The following is a 19,172-nucleotide window of genomic DNA, read 5'->3' as shown; positions in this document are numbered from 1 at the left end:
ATCTGTTTGGATGGACTAAATTTGAGCGCTAAACTTTAGCATCTACTAGTACCCATACTCTTACTAAAGTTTTTAAGCCTTGGCTAAAGTTTAGTCCACCCATTAACACTTCGGTTTGGATGGAATAGTGCTAAACTTTACAACTTTTAGGTATTAGCTCTTGGATCCAAACATCTCCTTAATCTCACATATTAAGCAGAGATCAGACTTCAGATCTTTCGGAAACAAGTCGTGAGTGGGAAAACTAAAAAAAAAACAGCGGAGGTCTGAGGACACCAGAGCAGAGAGAAGGCTTTGCAATTTCCGCAAAAACACGGCTATATAAAAGGGAGCCGCACGCCAAGAGACCACCCCACCGCTTCGTCTTCCTCTCGTCCCCTGTCGAGAGTTCAGCCATTGCCATCGCTTTATTGTGTTATCCTCCAAAACTACGAGTCCCAAGGCAACACTCCGGACTCCAGGTAACCCCTGCTTCTCCTGTCTTTGCCCTGTTCACTTCTTGGGGGTGCTTCTCGGGCTTTACCTGAGGGTAGAATTTTTGCTGTTCTATGAGGATTTCATGTTTCCTTTTTATTTCTTCCGGCAGAATATTCAGCCTTTTTGGTTGGTAGTAATCATGAGCAAATCAGTTTTTACTATGAATTTTCCATTGCTTGACTAGGTGTTAAATGACGCGATGCTCATGATGTTTTGCAAATCAATAAAGATTACCGAAATGTTTTTTTGACCTGATTAACAGGTTGCCTAATAAAAACTAATCTAATGAAAATTTTACCAAAATAGAATACTTCCGTTGGCGTAGTTGGTTTCTAACTAACCGAAATCACCTCTTCCAAATATCAACTCGGCAAATCACGTTTGTTAATAACTTCCAGGAAATTTGTTGTATTCATGCCCTCTGCCGTTACTTGTAAAAAAAATTATTGACTCCTAGTTCATTGCTTTTTGATAAAACTCTCTCCATCCTGAAATATAGGGCATCCTAACATTTTCACGGCAAAATAAAGGAGATGTGAAAATAATGCATGTACCCCTATTTAATGCTTTGTTCGGTTGTCATTTTGCTGATTTCATGACGGGCTGTTGGGTACACTTACCAAAAATGAAACATATTTGCATGCCATTTATTCTCCCCTAGCCAAAGGGAAATAATTAGTTTCCAAAATACTCTAGGATGTCTTACATTTGGGTACAAATTTTGAACATTCCAGTGCCTTATATTTCAGAACGGAGGGAGTAGATGTCTAGCTTAAACCAAAAGTAAGCCAAGGTTTCAGTTTCCATTTCTGACTGAACTAAATTTTTTTCCCCATGTATTCTTCAAGCCTTGTTGAAAGAGGAGTTTTTTTTAGTCTGACTGGCTATGTTTGCACCACAAATATTATAACCTTCATGTTCTCACAGAAACTATATCACCTACTTCTATTGACTATTCCAAATCCCATGAACATTCCTCAGTTAATCACTTAACTGGCAGTCTTAGATCTCGTCAATTCTGCTGTAGGCAACTAGCCCTGGTAAAAATGGAAGCGACTGGTGGCTAATTGTCATCAGGCTCATGTGGCCATTGGTATTATGCCTGTACTCAATGTATGCTGTTCTGCCGTTCTTCCAGCTATTTGTAGAGAAAAGTCCATTTGACCTCCCTGAACTTGTCACCGAATCTAAAAAAACCCCCTTGAACTCAAATACCAGAAATGTTACATACCTAAACTTTCAATACCGGCCAAATTACCCCCCCCCCCCCCCCCCGGACCAGATCAAAGCTGTTTCGCAGGTGGTTTTGCTGATATGGCAGTGGGACCCACATGTCGGAGCCACCTCATTGAACATGTGGCAGTGGACCCCACTTGTCATAACTTATCCCATTACTTTCACCGAGTTTGAACATGTGGCAGTGGACTCCTACATAATGCTATGCTTTGTGTATATATTGGGGCTATGTATGTAGGAGGGACCTACTCCAACATCATTAATAAGGAGACCAAGGCTGCGAATTCAACTATAACAAACCACCCCAAGGCCTTTCATGATCGGATAGCATTTTATATGGCACAAATAACAAAGTCAGATAAATATAAGTTGAAGAACATCATTTCAGTACCATTCAAACCAATGACCCTTACTGTTCCAAATGGTGATGGATATCATGAACTTTTTTGTGTGCAACATCGCCACATAGCAAATAAGCAACGTCAATAAACACGGAAATCATTTCAAACATTGTTCCTTGTTAACAGGGAGGCAACAATTTCGCTAGGCAGTAGGCCCTTGGTGCTACATTGACAATGCTTGCACTTGTTGCACCAAGAGAACCATTTGTTCAGTCACAGGCGCGTATCAGTGCCAGAATGCAGCTCAACTTTTCAGCTGAGCAAAATCTCCCCTCCAGTATGATGATCCAAAAGCAGGACGATTCATACAGCGTGCTGATACCTGGTCTACCAGAAGACCTGGCAAAGATATGTCTTGCTCTTGTCCCTCGGAGCCATTTCGCTGTCATGAGTTCTGTGTCAAAGAGTTGGATGGCATTCATCGGGAGCAGGGAGTTCATTGCTGTTCGAAAGGAGACCGGGAAGCTCGAGGAGTGGATTTATGTCCTGACCGCTGGATCAGGCGGTCAGGGAAGCCGTTGGGAGGTGCTGGGGAGCCCGGATCAGAAGAAGAGAATACTTCCTCCTATGCCTGGACCAAGAAAAGCTGGATTTGGTGTGGTAGTTCTTGATGGAAAGCTTTTTGTCATGGCTGGCTATGCTGCAGACCATGGGAAAGAATTTGTTTCTGATGAGGTCTACCTCTATGATGCTTGTCTGAACAGGTCTGCCACTGCCACTTTTTTAACAAAAGGATATTGCTATTCTCCTGTTCATCAAGTACCAATTCGTATCTTCTTAAAATCCAGGTGGACTGCACTTGCCAAGATGAACGTTGCACGACGCGACTTCGCATGCGCAGAGGTCAATGGTGTGATATATGCAGCTGGTGGATTTGGACATGGTGGCGATAGCCTGAGCAGCGTTGAAGCGTACAATCCACAGCAGAACAAATGGATATTGATACAGAGTCTTCGCAGGCCGAGGTGGGGCTGCTTTGCTTGTCGGCTCAATGACAAGCTGTACATCATGGGAGGCCGTTCAAGCTTCATCATTGGCAATTCTCGCTCTGTCGATGTGTATGACCCTCATCACAACGCTTGGGAGGAGATCAAGAGAGGATGTGTGATGGTCACCTCACATGCTATTCTTGAAAAGAGGCTGTTCTGTATTGAGTGGAAGAATCAGAGGTCACTTGCGACATTTAACCCGGCAGACAACTCTTGGCAGAGGATCCCGGTGCCGCTTACTGGCAGTTCTAGCACCCGATTCTGCCTCGGGGTGCTCGGCATGAAGGTCCTTCTATTCTCACTGGAGGAAGAACCTGGGTACCAGACACTGATGTATGACCCGGCAGCACCAACGGGATGTGAGTGGCAGACGTCTCAGCTCAAGCCTTCAGGATCGTGCATATGTTGTGTGACCATTGAAGTTTGATGGTATGGATATGTCGAAATGGCATCATCGCATTCTAGTTCTACTGCATCTTTGATCTTCTGAAAAGTTGGACAAACGATGTATGTTGGTGTTCATAGTTGTATATACCCAAAAACTTTCTACTTTATGGTGCTGTGACTTTTATATGCTGCACTTCACCTTGTAATTGGATCCATTTATAATTTTGTAAAGTATGCCATATTATTTTAATTCATTAATAACAGCAGAAATCACTTCAATGTGCATTGCTTTTTTTTTTGTTAAACTGGGCACTGGCGTTTAAATTTCTCTCTATGATGTGTAATTGATGAAATGCAGACTAGAAAACATGCATGAAAAGTCGGAGATAGGGGGGGATAATATGCTCTATGCCCATTAAAAGAATTTCAAGATGATGAGACTTCATTTTTTCTTTCGAAAGTGTGAGAACCACCCAATTTGATACTATTTTAAACGAACCGCCGGTCATTATCATCTAGATGAGAGTTAACACGTGCTGGCCGGAGAGCGTGCCACGTGTTATCCCACATCTAGAGACACAAATAACCGACACGTCATCCGTCCAAAATAACATCAAATCCGGTAGTCCCGGTACGTGTTTGCCACATGCCCAGAATTAAGCACACGTACCGTTATACAATCACATACACAGTGCCGATAAACCACAAGAGTAATTTTACACTCTTAAAATTATAAGTTCGATATAGGTGGGTTTCAAACTTCACTTACAAGCCTTGGGCTCACGAAAGTCATATAAAACAGAAAAAGACTTAGGGTTTATTGAATTTACATGCTCTCACGGAGTTCAGCTACGATAAAACATACTTAAGATGATGATGCCTTGCTCAAGGACATCACCACAGCCGCAATGACCTACTCCTCCCCCGCATTAAGATCAGAGGGGTAGAAGTGGCCGAACACCACTTCTGGCTCACCTGCAACTAGGTTTAGAAAGCAACCTGAGTACAAAAGGTACTCGCAAGACTTATGCGATTACATAAACAAGGATCATGCAATGGCTCAAGTAAAAGCTTTAAGGTTAAGTAATTATTGTAGAAGCATTAGCTCTGTACACTATCACCTATCAGAATTAATTAATATTGCCCAACCCCTATACAATTTTAGTACATTAAGAGTATACAAAATAATGAGTCACAGAGGTGCCATGAATCATTTCCATCAAAACCGGAACTTTCTACGAAGAGTTCAACGGACAAAGAGTTTGTTCATAACCGAGAGCGCAGCAATTCGAATTGATTATAACCTTGTAAGGGTGTACAACTTTACCCACACGACGCAAAGACCATGCGACTCACCCAACCGGCCAAAGTTGGATAAGGGGGTACTCGCGTCAACCGTTCCCAACATGGCTCGATCATTGAAATCTTCACACCTAACTTACGCGTAGAGACTTAGTTTCCACCGAGGACATCTCTAAACTTTCCTACACGTAGGTCCACCCGGGGACACCTCTAAGCCTCTCTGCATAGCCCGTAGCCACGTATCTAGGACTGCACATCAATGATCAAGTCAAGGAAGGTAATTGGCTTATCCGTACCATTATATTGGATATGTGGTAGCACGGAAAGGTGCTCAAAGCCGACGTAATCCACGGACGGTCCTTAAACGATTCAAGCGGACTATGCCCATGTGACTCCATTCACTAGACCCTACCATACCGCTCGAATCTCGATACTACCAAACTCTTAACAACCCAACCGAACCAGTGCGATCAAGGGTAACCGATAAAAGTGATCCTCCAAACCATTCCTGTCTAACGAGCAATATAAGTATTCTAAGCAGGGCTAAGCATCTAGTCAAGTTAAGTAATTAACTAACTAACTAGTGCCAAGAACAAGGACAAGGATAACAAGTCAAGGAAGGACTATGCATAAAGATAGGTAAAAAATGCAATACATACTTACTATACATATATAGCCCAACAATACCCAAGTGGAATAGCTAAACTAAATCAGATTAGACAGGTGCAAGGAATATGCTTAGCTGCTTGCCTTGGTTAACTTCGGGCTCGACCACGAACGGGACTCCAGGTTCAGGCTCAACGGACTCGGTAGGCTCCACGGGTTCGACCTCCGACGGTTCGGTCATTATAATGCATGAATGCGATGCAAGAATTAAGAAATGAACTAAACAGCAAGCATAAATCATGAAATAATTTGAGCATGCCCAAAGCATTGCAAGGAACTCATAAAAATTATATTTTCAGCAAAAGCATTTTCCTATAATTAATCAAAAATATATTAGTTTTCAGCGATTCAAAACAAGATAAATCAGAAAAGGCATGCAAACTTATCTAAACAAATCCAAGAAAATTATCTTAGATACTAGGCATGAAAACAAAGCTAAAAAACTGGTTTTACTATTTTCTCTTTTACCAGTAAAAAATTCTATATTAAACCATTTTCAAACAAAACATAAGAAAACAAGCTAAAACTTTGATAAACAGAAAGGAAGCATGTGAACAAGTTGTACCACTGAAAACTACACCTCACAAGGAGTCTAAAAAAGTTTAGTTTGAAATTTTTAGAGCAATACCCAAATAACTAAGCATTAAACTCACTTTTGCAAGATAAACCTATAGATAAATTTACAACAAAGTAACATACAAAACAATATTTTTATTGAGTAGATCTAAGCTAGAGGAATCCAACAAAATAAGTTTCACTATTTCTGGATCTATATTTATTTTACTATGATTTTTGCAAACTCAAACACACACAAGTACAACATGGATTTGCTATTAGCTTCCACTGTTCATCTTCTCTGCTCCACAACACGCACGCACAGAGATGAGGGTCGACTAGCAGGCTGCTGTGATTCAGAGCAGCGGCAAAAGAGAGTACCAGGAATCTAGATCACAGGCATGCGCACGAGGAAGGGAAGGGAGCATCCAGTTCATGCCATCTCACCCACGGCACAAACGGAGAAACAACGCAGCAGGGAGGCAGCCCAGCGAGGAGTGATGGCATCGCTCGGCGAGGAGGCCCTGCAGGAGGACGAAGGGGCCGGATGAGGGCCAAAATCAAAGGAGGAGAGGGAGAGGAAGCTGCTCCCGCGAGGAATCGGCAAGGGGCTCACCGAGGGCGGCGAATCGGCGGCGGCAAGGAGCTCGGGCCGGCGCCAATGGTAGAGGGGAACGGGAGCTAGGGTTTGGAGCCGGTCGAAAAGGAGACGGAGAGGGCGAGCGAGCGGACTCGGCGCGGATAAGGATGCGCGGAACGAGGTTCGTCGGCGGCGACGCCCGACACACGGCACGGGGACGAGGATGGCCGACGCGTGGACTCGTGCGACGCGTGCATCACCCGCCGAAGCAGAGGAGCGGCGGACCGTCCGGGCCTTCATCCGGACTGTCCGGCAGGGGTCGTGACAGAAAACCCTGAAACTTCATTTTTTGAAATATACAGGACAAGTACTCATCAAGAAAGGGACTATACTCCTGTTGTCACATTAAATTTCTAACTAAAAGTAAATTAAAATTTTCTAGTTCAGTTTATTAAAATTTGATTATCAATATATCAAATCAGAGGTACCAATGAAAGATTCTTCTACGGTTAGTAATTCAACATTGCAATAAATATGTTGACAGTCCAGCAAACAGTCAGATAGAACGATATGCCATTGTTTATCCACTAAAAGCAAATCCATTGTTGTATGTTCTAGTTTCATTATTTGATAAACGAAAAGGAATACTTTTATCTTCTATTAGAAGTAGATACGAACTCATGCCCTTGAGACCCTATCCTTCTGCTCTTATATCTTCTTCCTGCACCTCCAGAAGCTATGCAAATAAATTAAGTTTGGGAACCAGTTTGACTTAATTTGGTGACTTCTTTGACTTTGCAAAAAGGCTTCAGGTATTCTTCAGCCTGAATAAGACTATTCTCCAAATCTCAACTGACATTGTTTGACGGCTGCCATCCTCACCATCGTAATGCTGCTTCCAACTGAAGAAGCTCAAGAAGTATCTGCTTCTTTACTATCAGAGAAGGCTTCGATCTATCTACCAGCATCCGCCCACTGAACGATGTTAGTCCCTGGATGATCTGGGGCTCTGCTTCTTGATGAAGTGAAGTCTTTAGAATCAAGACAAAGGGACATGTCAAAAATGCAAAATTTGACTTACATTTCACTAGTTCATGTGTATAAAATAATCTATATTTTTAACATATATTATATTTCTTTTACAGCATGATTTTTAAGTTTTATCATGCTGTAAAAAATATCTTCACGCAGTTTGGACCTTTACCCTGGGCTTTGCTTCAAAGAATAACATATCTTTGCTTCCTGGCACAATAACAGAATTCTATTGATACAACCAGTTTGTGCATGGTTTGGGTCATATTCGTGTACATCAAAGCCAAAACTCTTCTACAGCTAGTAACAATGAAATTACAAGACAACTTTTTCAGACAATTTCTTATGGTAAATTCATACACAGAATCTTTATTTCTATCACCTTGAATTAAAATGTTATTTTTCTGCATGAAAAGATCTCTGTCATTGACTAGAATTAAAAAGTGTTTTGGGACATTTAATTTCCCTATTGTCCATATATTAACTGCTCCAGATACTCAGGACACCTCAACTTTAATCCATGTTGCACTATAAGACACATTTATTCTAACGAATAAAGTTCACCGTCCTCAAATTGACAAACCAAAACCATTCGTCTGTTCCTCATGCAAAAAAGAAGTCAAAATAAAATCTGCAGCAGAATGGCATTAAATGAGACGGTGCAAACAATATTGAATTTCTGACCCCTTCTTTTCAGAAACTCGAATGTTAATTACTCTCTACTTAAGGCATCTATATTCTTCTCCTCACTTTAATGAATGGAAGAGCTATTGCAAAAGAAAAAGGTTGTGTACTTTGTTTGAACCATATGTGATTTTATAAAGTAATGTCTGTGTTGCAGTTATGCCAAACTGTGATTCCTTGACCGCAGCAGCACATTAGCATCCATTGCCTTGTTCTTATGTTACTGAACCAAGAATTTAAATTTCACTTGAATGGTGAAACACGCACCTAAAAATCCACAAAAATAGTTCTAGAAATTCTCAATGATTCTTGAAAAAGAATAGAGATTGGGATACCATTTTTCTTTTTCCATGAAACAAGGATTTTATTAGAATTCATTTTTTTTTGGAAACTTTACAACTTCACTCTGTTAAGAAAATAAAGATAAGTGCTTAGCAAAACAATGCAATCCTAATTTTTTTATATTTTTTATATATTGTCATGTTAAGATGATTTTTTCCTTCAAGTTATGTACATATTGCCTCCATTTCTCCATATATTATTTGATATTTTTTGGAAAAAAAATTGTTTTCCCTATTTCCTTGTATTCTCTGTTCTGAAATATACTATGGTGAAAAATACATGATTGATGAGACAGCAGACCAGTCCTCTGAGGTTATTATCTGTACTAACATTTTCTTAGTTTAGATTTTAACCAAAAATACGCACACGCAGACACACTACACATTGGCATTATTCTGATGCTTTTTGGTTAGTATGATCAAACTCTTCTATACAGATTGTGCGTGCCTGCGTGCCTGCTCTCTGACTTATTTCAACAAATATCATCGACATATTCAATTATGGATATGCAAAATCTGAGGGGGGCAACAAAGGTTTCTTCTTTTGGGAGTCACTTGACATTGCAATAGTAAAACTGTTGACAGTCTAGCAAACACAGTCAGACAGAATGATCAATAGTAAATTCAGAAACTAGTCATGTACTCCCTCTGTTTTTATTTATATATCGTATTAGATTTGTCCTAAGTTAAACTTGGCTAAAATTGACCAAGGGTATAAAAAATTTAGCAAGAACTATAAATTTGATCAAAGTTGATCAAGTTTGACTTAGGACAAACCTAATACGACATGTAAATAAAAACAAAGGGAGTATATATTTAGCCACATTATCTTTCCTTTGTCTTTTTTTCCAAGAATAATCAAGACCTCCTCCTGTCCTAGTTTCAACATTTCTGAAATGAAAAGGAATATATATTACAAACTTAATTACTTTTTTACAAAATCATAATATTTCGACATCATGATGCTAGTTTACTTTGTCCTTATTGTGCTCTTTTCTCTCCTTCCTCAGGCTTGTGAAACTATGCTTCCAGATTAAGCTTGGGAAGCAGCCGGATCTTGATGACTTCTGCGATTTCTTGCCTTTGCGAGAAGCCTTCATGTATTCTTCAGCATGAACAGCGCTATCGCCATTCTCCAAGTCACTACCGCCATCGTTGATGCTGTCATCATCGTCGTCATAATGCTGCTTCTCCTGAAGAAGCTCAAGAAGTCTCTGTTTCTTCCGAATCAGAGAAGGCTTCGGCCTGTCTGCCGGCATCCGCCCGCTGAAGGATGTTATTAGTCTCGGATGATCTGGGGTACTGCTTCGTGATGGCGTGAAATCTTCAGAGTCAAGATGAAGAAACAAGTCAAAAGAGTGCTAAAATGGACATGGATTGTGCAGGTCTACGCTCTAGCTCAGGCTGTACCGTACCTCCCCTGACGCTGTAAAAATCATCTTCGTTGTCGGAATCTAACCAGGGCCTTGCTTCGAAGAACGACTCATCTTTGCTTCCTAGCACAGTTAACAGATACTATTTGTTAAAACAGAATAAAAATATGCATAGATTTATCTCATAAATGTGCATATAGAAATAGAAGCCAAAAACAGTTGCAATTTACATAGACACCGACACCGAGTGATGTCTTTCTTTGATCAAACGTAATGTCTTACTGCTATAGCTTCAGCAACGGCTTTACAAGAAGTGCAATGTGGAAATTCGAGGGACTGATGGTACACGTGGTAACAGTGAGTGCACAAGAAAAAATATGGAAAAAACAAAGAAGTAGTTGTCATCTAGACTCTGCGTTCTACCCGTCAGGAGAATGAAAAGTACGACACCTTTTTCGTTTAGAGAAACCTCTGTACGTACTATTGAATTCCTAACGTTACAAGGTCTACGTTTTCTTCTCGCCGAAAGAAGATTTCTGCTATTGACTATAATTATAAAAACAATATTCTGGACATTGAATTTTCCTGCGTACTACGCATCTCGCCCATTAATCAGTCCTAGATATTGAGAAAAATCCTCACATTTAACCCTGTCGCCCAACGATCGTACCTCCTCACCGCATACAAGTCGGCCAGTCGGGGATGAAATCCTCCACAGGACACCATCAAACTCTGACAGGGACAGCATCACTCTCCTTGAGACACGTACGTACCTTGACAACTAGAGATCCTGCAGGCCAATGGTGCCCATGAGACGTGCGTGCGTCCTGAAGCTGCTGCATTTGGCCCTCCACATGCTAGGTACAGGACGCACGCAGCCAGGATCGTCGTCGGTCTGAATAATCAATCAGTCTGTCAGGTGATCTGACGCACGAACGAACTGTCCCGGCGACCCCGCGATCGTCGGCCCGTCCATCGTCCTGACCACTCACCGCATGAACAAAACAATCCTACCAAACGGAATGGACAGCTTGTGACGCGGTCGCGGAATGCAGAGCAGCCCGGCCAACTAACCCCCGTGGAGCCTTGCGCGTGTCCAGGAGCACTCCAGCAGGTGCAGAGATAACATTGTTAATCCGTTTGTAATTGCTTTTGCATGATTGCATTTGCATCGATCGGTAATAATTATATATGTCTTTTTCTTGTTGCAAAAGGGGGTTAGAAAGATGAACAAACAGTGGCGCGTCGTTGTCAGGATTGAGGAGAATAATGCTGGTTGAACAATCAAGAGCAAGCAGAACATGCAGTAGCAAATGTTTAAAAAAAACGCTCCATCGCTCCGGCGGAGTCATCAAGATCCATTTGAGCGGTGGTCACCAAGATGGGATCGTAGCAAGAACTAGAAGGAACGATGGCGTAACGGGGCCGAGATAGATGCATGCGTACCGTTCCGGATGCCCGCCGGGCTTGCGGCGACGGTTACTGCGCCGGCGCCATCGGCGTTCGCGGCGGCGGCGGCGGCGAGGGGATCGGATTGGAAACCGCCATCCGCCGCCGCGGCCGCCGAAGCAGCAGCCGGATTGGCGTCGTCGGAGGCGGCGGCTCTCGTGCCGGCGATCCCGAGCCTCATCATGTCGTCCGCAGGTTGGGTGGTTACGGAGGAGAGCCGCCAGTCGACTGCGCGCGCCGCGGTGGGCAGCAGATGGAATGGAAAGGGAGCTGGCGGGGAACTGATCAACGACAACGAGCCAAGCAAGGAATCAGAGGGGGGGGGGGGAAGGAACGAGGCTGCGCACACGGCATGGATGGATTTTGAAGGGCGCGCCGCGTCGCGTCGCGTCGCGTGGGCGGCCGTGTCCCTCTCGACGGATTGCTCGGATGGCGCGCGAGGTGTCACGCGGGCCCCCACGCCGGCCGAATAATTATCCAAAGCGGCGCGCGTGGATCAGGCGATGATTTCCGCCAAATCTCCTGCAGCTAATTAACCAGACGGCACCGGGTTCGCCTGTCTAGCTAGCTAGCTATGTTTTTCCTTTTCCTTTTTTCTTATTGATTTGTTTTTTTTTTTGCCACATGAATGGCTACCAATGCAAATGTGCACGTCGTGCTCTGCACGACCAAACTAGTTTCTGCAGCAACACGCAGTTGTGTTGCTACAGTTCTACGCAGGAGACATTCTGCAACTGCTGCTGCATTATTACGCAGGAGAGAGTGTCTGCTTTTAACTTGTTCAGGCTCCTCCAAATCATAAGGCTTAAGCTACTTCATCGTCTACGCGACGTGCTCCGATCCACCATTTCTCTCGTGGAACCCGATCGAGATCCATGGTTATCCATTGATTCTCCAGTTCGTATGACTGAATACCTGGGCCTAATTCGTGAGTGCTCGCTCAAACAGAAGCCCAGGAAATGAATCCAGCCAGTGGGCTTGGGCATACCCTAAAGAAGATTGTAGGTGCCAATTAAAATGGAACGGCTCCAACATTGACTTCCGAAATTGGCCCATAGGCAAAGAAACCCAATTTTTTTCCCATGAAAATTGAAATCAACGGCTTTTTATTATATTCGCGAAGGACGTGAGAGCGAACCTAGAAAAGCACATCACGCATGCAGCAGAACGATATATCATAACATGTCCTTTTTTTCTTTAAAAATGTAACATGTGTTACAGAGACCGGAGGTGGTCTTAGTGCACTCTGTTTCTGCTGACAATCAACAGCAGTGCTTTTCCCTCATACTAAATCAGCATCAACCACCCACCAGCCAGCAGTACTTTTCTCTCACGACAAATCAGCACCAGCTACTGGCCACAGCCAGTCATCCATCTTGATACAGTGGTCTAAGATTAAAATAAAATATTTATCCAAATGGCCTTGCACAAGATGCTCTAATTAAATGTCTGATGAAACGGGACGGCGCAACACGCGCTTGATGGCTACCCGCTCATTCCATGGACGGATCACCATTCACCACCGATGATGGAGATCGGACGACGGCGAAAGGTGACGGCGCTCCATACGATCGGATCTCATCAGCTCTCTCGCGATCGCACCTGACAGGGAGTAGGATCTGTAGCTCGATGATCCATGTGCGGTGCACCGCGCGACGAGCGTTCTACTTCTGGACGGCGACACGGGAAAAGGGCGCCGCACACGTATGTATGTACGCGTATGGCCGCGCGAGGTCAACCGATTCCGTACATACGATTGATCGCCATGATGGGGTTAACCGGTAGCAATAGAAACAACTCTCCAAATTGGTTTGTCAGGATAACAGAGAAAGAGGTGCTTTGGTCATCGCACAACCATCTCCGAAATAATATTTTTACGACCATTTTAATTATTCCTCCTAGCTAAATTATATTCTTTTGTTAAAGTGGCACCCCCTTTTGAATGAACCGAAGGGGAATAATTATTTTAAGAGAGATATTTTAAGATTTCAAATTATATTCTTTTTGTTAAAGAGGTCGTCTTATTTATTCAATATTGAATATTATTGATGCATAGACCGGACCGGAAATATATTCCGTGTTTATGTAATTTGTTCTTCCAAATACACAACTAGTAGTTAGCAACTTTAACCATCAGGCTATTCCAAGCAATAATTTGTCCCCAACTAGCGCTCTTGGAAAGGAAATATTCAGTGGCATTTGGTTCAAAACATATTAGTCCTCGTCGCATGGGAATAATTAGACACACTAGCTACATATTTACATACACATGCATACTCATCCAAGCGAATACTATATTAGCCAATAAATTTATAATTTCCGCAAGTAAAGATCACTTATATGTTGACACGATAGACTGCATAGCAGGCCCGTCTCGAAGCACGTGCGGCGGTGCCACTCCACAGAGCCTGGCCCACGTGCCAGGGCCCCCAAATTACAGAATACGTACATGCCCAAGTTAATCATCTCCAAACTGCACCAGGCCGGCCATTCATCCAACAATTCGTTGCTCGACGTTCCATTAGCTAAGGGTGCAAGAGCTGACCTTTAGATGCACCTCTAATCTTTTTTAATTCAAAATTTTGTAATGTATTTTTTAAAAAAGATTGGAGGTGCACCTAAGAGATATCAATTTGCACTCCTACCATTTCACAATCTGCCGATCAGCTCTCCCGTATATGTGTAAGCTGTGGCGCCGGAGACGCACCTTCCCTTGCGGCTCTTCTAATGCTGTTCAGCGCGATCTGCTCCCAGAGTCCAAATGTAGCATGCGGGCAAGCGAGGACGGCAGCGCCTATCACCAACGCCCAGCATGTGCCCCTGTTTGGCCATGTTGGCTCTTGCCGTCTCGCAGGTTCAAAGCGTCCAAGCCATCCCATGCATTTTCTTTTGGAAAAAGTTCATATTACCCCTTTAACTCTTGCAAGAGTCTAAATATCCCCCTCAACTCCAAAACCGGGCATTCTACACCCTTGAAGTATTAAAACCGTTCATTTTACACCCCTAGTACACTTGAGTGGTGGTTTTTGCCTGATGTGGTGCTGACGTGGCAAAAGAAAAGGTAGTTTCATCATACACATGGCGCTGGGCCCATATGCAAGAGTCACCTCTTCCTCCCTCCACGGTAGTCGGTGTGGCGCGCGCTCGGCCCCCGCGCGGCAGGCGGCTGCGCGGCGTGGGCCCCTGCTCGTCTGGCGGTGGAGCGGCCCCTCACGCCGCGTGGCAGGCGGTGGAGTGGACGCGGCCGGGGAAGTGGCGGGCGGCGTTGCGGATCCGGCGACGGTTCGAGACGAAGAGGCGCTCCTTTCGGTGTGGGCGCAGTCCCCCGCGCGGCAAACGGCGTCGCGACGGTCCAGTGCTGAGCGGCGTGGGCGAGGGCACAAGTCCCCCCGCGCAGCAGGCGGCGCCGGCAGTGATTCGGGGCGGAGCGATGCTGGAGGTGCTCCTGCGCGGGCGAGGGCATAAGCCCCCCGCGCGGCATCGCGGCGCCGACGGCGATTCGTGTTAGAGCGGCCCGGGCGGTGCTCCTGCGCGGCACGCAGCGGTGTGGCAGGTGGAGCGGCGCAGGTATGGGCCCCGCACGCAGCACGCGGAGTGGGCACAGGCCCCGCGTGGCAGGCTACGCGCGCGACGCGGGTACCAGCTCGGTGGGCAGCACTCCGACGCCGCAGGCGGTGGAGTGGCGGCGCTGCGGCAGGGGTGCGTACCTCGACGCGACATGGCGGAGCAGGGCAGGCACGGGGCCCGTGCGGCAAGCGGCGGCCCAACGCATGCCCCGGATCGGCGGGTTCTTCTTGTTGCACTAGCAATACACTGCTGGTTCAGACTCCATGGGGCCCTCCCGATAAGCAACAGGGGACCAACAAGTCCCAGCAGCTCCAGCACTGCCGCGGGCTGCACACGCACTCAAGCGAGACGAGTTTCTGCCACTACTTGCGTCGCGGATTTAGGTTGGGGTAGGGACGAGCGAGAGAGAGGAGAGCTGGAGAGGTGCTGCGACAGAGAGAGAAAGGCCAACGGGGAGAGAAAATAAAAACAAAGCGGTGTGGGGGGAGGGGCGTCAAGTCCATGTGGCAGCCAGCGTGGCTCAAAACCACCGTAGACTGGCGCGGGGTGTGGCGTACCTGGTTTCGAGAGATCAGGGGGGTCATTTAGACAGATTTGTAGATGAGGGTTGTATTTTAGACCGGGGCAAGAGATGAGGGAGGTAATCTAGACTTCTTCCTTTTCTTTTCTTTCATGCTTGTTTGGTTGTTGAATACTGATTTGTGCATCATTTAGTTTTGTTAATGTAGTGTTCAAATTTCAAGGACGCTAAAAAAAATGTTGCTTTTTAAAGTGAAGATTATATATGTGTATGATGCTTTTTCAAAGTAAACATATTATCAACATATCCGAGCAATGGTATTCTGGTCCTATCTTATCTTATATATATTGCCGTAAACTTATATAGTACGAATGGTCATTGTTTCATTTTTAGCACTTAAGTTTAGCCTTAACTAGGATTTTGCACAGGGACTCAAAATTCTCCGGAATTAGGTATTCTCGCCCTTCACTACGCTAAAAAAATGTTTGTGCTGGCATTGGCTCTCAAATGAAAAAGAGTAATGTCCATCACCGGTCTCTAAACTTGTGTCGTTGTGTCATCCCGGTCCCTAAACTCACAAATCGACCGTTCAGGTCCTCAAAGTTGTCCATCTGTGTCATCTCGGTCCATAAACTTGTTCCATTGTGTCATCCCGGTCCCTAAAGTAGAAAATCAAATGATTACGTCCTCAAATTTGTTCAATCGTGTCATTACGGTCCCTAAACTTGATTTTGAGTCTCGTATGAGTCAAAACAAGGCGATCTAAAATCTATATATCAAAAAGTAATTCATAACTTTTTCATATAAACTTGAATGAAGATAAATTTTATATCAAAATAGTAGCCCTCGATGTAATCTACAATTTTGTAGTTGAAATATTTTTTAATTAAAACTGTTTAGGGTCTCAAAATATTATTGTAAGTTAATAGATTTTGAAATTTAAAAGTTGAATTAAATTTTGGGACTCTAAACAATTTTGATTCAAAAACTTTTCAATTGGAAAGTTGTAGATCGCGTCGAGAGATACAATTTTGATATAAAGTTTGTTTTCATTCAAGTTCATATGAAAAGGTTATAAATTATTTTTTGATATAGAGGTTTTAGATCGTTCGGTTTGAACTTAGATGAGACTCAAAACCAAATTTAGGGACCGGGATGACACGACTGGACAAGTTTGAGGATCTAAACAGATGGTTTATAAGTTTAGGGACCGAAATGACACAGCCAAATAAGTTTGAGGACCTAAACGATCGATTTGTGAGTTTAGGGACTGGGAAAGCACATTCGAAAAAGTTTAGGAACCGGTTACGCACTTTACTCAATGAAAAATTTGTCAACTACTACAACATTTTAGATATCATCGAGCACTACAACTTTGCCAGAGACTTTATCTTCATATGCGATCATTTAAAAAAAATCAAATTAAACATCTGTTTTATAACAAATGGTAACACATATTTCGGCTAGTAAACAATCCCAAATGAAGTACAAAGTTTTAATCTAATTGAGCTCTACAGTTTTGATATATAGTTTGTTTCCATCTAATTTTAGATGAGAAAATTATATTTTTTTAATTTAAAATAATCAATTTGATTTTTGTTGGCGGACTGTATAAGCAACTGCCAGTATATTGTCATTTGTACCAACGTGTGAAAATATGAAAATACTAACTGTCTACGTGAAATAGGAAGGTGTCACTATATAAAACATTTTTTCTAGTGCTCTAAACTATTTCTCTAAGCAATACTCCTAGATAGGGAGTAAACCTTTGCTCCAACGTCCAGGGGCGGATTAGGGGCGGGGGTGGGCCCAGCCGACCCTAGGGTTGGGCCTAATGAGTTTCACCCCCTAATTTTTTTTATATTTAATCTTATTTATTACTTGAGAAGATAAAACCTATAGCAATTGTATATAGCAATTGGTAATTGAATTGAGAAGATAAAACGTGAGGAATTACATCTTTGTAGGTTTAGATTGACTGATTCAGTAATATATTTTAAAAATTATTCTAATGAACCATCCTAACCTGAAATCCTAGATTCACCACTGCCAATGTATTTTTATACGTATTCGTTTTGGTTACAAGTACTAGTAGACATCTTTACCTTTATTTTGTGATTTTTTTTGCTGTTTAACTTTGATATTCCTTCCTACAAGAAATTCATTATAATAAATTTCTGTGCTCTAGAAGTATATTTTTTCAAGCCAAATCTAGATAAACCATTTTCTATGTCTCCATATACTAAACAATTTGAGTGTTTCTGGGTTAACTAAATATCACAAAAGTTATTGTGTCAAAGTGTCAAAACGTTTCCGGATACTAGCAGAGACGCCGCACGTGGAAAAGCAAGCCAGAAAATATCTTTTTTTCCTGATGGCAAAAACGGATCGGACAAGCAAGCTCATCGACGATTTGGAGCAGCGTCGAGTTAGGTTAGACCGATCGGCCCTTGAATGCGCCCAGGCACGTACCCTGCACGGTTCTGGATGCTTCCAGCCTATTGACGGTCGGCAGCAAGCTGTTGCATCAGAACAGGCGAGGAAAGGAGAAATGAATGTGCACCTCTCTAGTTTTTCTTTTTTTTATTTTTAAAACAGAATGTACGCGAGAACCCTAATACGTAAGTATGCAAATTTTATATAAAAAAATTATACCTCTATAGTAGAGAGACTTGTGGTGGTGGCTGGTTGGCTGGAATATTATTTTGTTATTTTTAAGTCTTTCTATTTTTTTCTATTTTTTAAAAATTGATTTGTAGAGCAGATCATATAGTCTAACCCGTCTCTGCAAATCGATTTTTAGGACCAGTTAGGGGTCCATCCTTCCCTATAAATCGATTTGTATGGACGGATAGGCTATAATTCGTTTCTACAAATTTATTTGCAGAAACGGACACGTTACTTGATTCTACAAATAGTTATTTTTAACTGTGACAAGTAGCAGCGCACCCGTTCCTATAAATATCTTTTCAACTGCCCTTCCAAATCTTTTTTTTTACACCCATTTGCCCACCTAAGACTCACGGCCCTTAATGCGTGGCAGTTGCATCATTGTACCCCTGCCTCTTCATAAACGAAAAGGTAGCTTTCAAGACCTGTATGGAGAAACGGGTGCATTATGCATATGGTGTCTGAACAAATAATGAACAGTACTTCGTATGTACTCTTTGACCGACACTGAGATTTTGATGCGAGCAAGAACCGCTGCGTCGGTGCTTCGTCACTTGGGTAGATCTTTGTGTTCTGTTCCATTCGAGCATGAAGTTCTTTCACTTCTTCAAGCAATTCATTTACTTTTAGCATTTTACTTCGTCAAAGTATCGAGTGATCTTTTTTTTACACAGTTTACTTCGCAAAGGTATAGAGTAATCATTTTTACACAGATGCTTACATGCACGTGTGCCCACTCATCCACCTTTTTGTTGATGGGCATCGCCTGTCACTGAGAAAAATAGAGCCAATTCAATTATGGAACAAATTCTGAAAAATACGAGCACCTGTGCTAAGTTAAAAACTCAAATCCGAGGGGGGAAGTTCCACCATAAAAATTGTTACCAGTTAAGGTATACTCGTTCAAAGTATAGAATGATCTACTCAGGTCGTTGTAAAAGGC

The 19,172-nt window shown here is 43.1% G+C and overlaps 2 protein-coding genes and 1 long non-coding RNA gene across 4 annotated transcripts; 1 reads left to right on the top strand and 2 right to left on the bottom strand.

Annotated features, from left to right (window-relative positions):
- Positions 1 to 226: 226 nt before the first annotated feature.
- LOC120640703 (F-box/kelch-repeat protein At1g67480-like) lies at positions 227 to 3,769 on the top strand. Of its 2 annotated transcripts, XM_039916614.1 has the most exons (3): positions 232 to 461; positions 2,241 to 2,818; positions 2,903 to 3,769. In XM_039916614.1, exons 2-3 carry the CDS (start codon positions 2,289 to 2,291, stop codon positions 3,528 to 3,530), a joined length of 1,158 nt encoding a protein of 385 aa, XP_039772548.1. In that variant the 5' UTR covers positions 232 to 461; positions 2,241 to 2,288; the 3' UTR covers positions 3,531 to 3,769. The 2 variants fall into 2 exon arrangements, with proteins under 2 accessions (XP_039772547.1, XP_039772548.1); XM_039916613.1 differs by having other exon boundaries at positions 227 to 461; positions 2,241 to 3,769.
- A 2,441-nt stretch (positions 3,770 to 6,210) lies between these two features.
- LOC120642977 lies at positions 6,211 to 6,916 on the bottom strand. Its single transcript, XR_005662817.1, has 2 exons — positions 6,630 to 6,916; positions 6,211 to 6,537 (listed from the first exon to the last, which is right to left on the bottom strand). It is a non-coding gene; the product is annotated as an uncharacterized LOC120642977 (long non-coding RNA).
- A 2,522-nt stretch (positions 6,917 to 9,438) lies between these two features.
- Positions 9,439 to 11,788, bottom strand: LOC120640702. The gene is made up of 3 exons (XM_039916612.1): positions 11,470 to 11,788; positions 10,066 to 10,146; positions 9,439 to 9,974 (listed from the first exon to the last, which is right to left on the bottom strand). The coding sequence occupies exons 1-3, from the start codon at positions 11,654 to 11,656 to the stop codon at positions 9,616 to 9,618; spliced, it is 627 nt and encodes a 208-aa protein (XP_039772546.1). The 5' UTR covers positions 11,657 to 11,788; the 3' UTR covers positions 9,439 to 9,615.
- Positions 11,789 to 19,172: the final 7,384 nt, after the last annotated feature.

Source organism: Panicum virgatum, chromosome 7K, assembly GCF_016808335.1.
Source record: "Panicum virgatum strain AP13 chromosome 7K, P.virgatum_v5, whole genome shotgun sequence".
Lineage (NCBI taxonomy): Eukaryota > Viridiplantae > Streptophyta > Magnoliopsida > Poales > Poaceae > Panicum > Panicum virgatum.
This window is presented reverse-complemented; position numbering and strand designations above follow the sequence as displayed.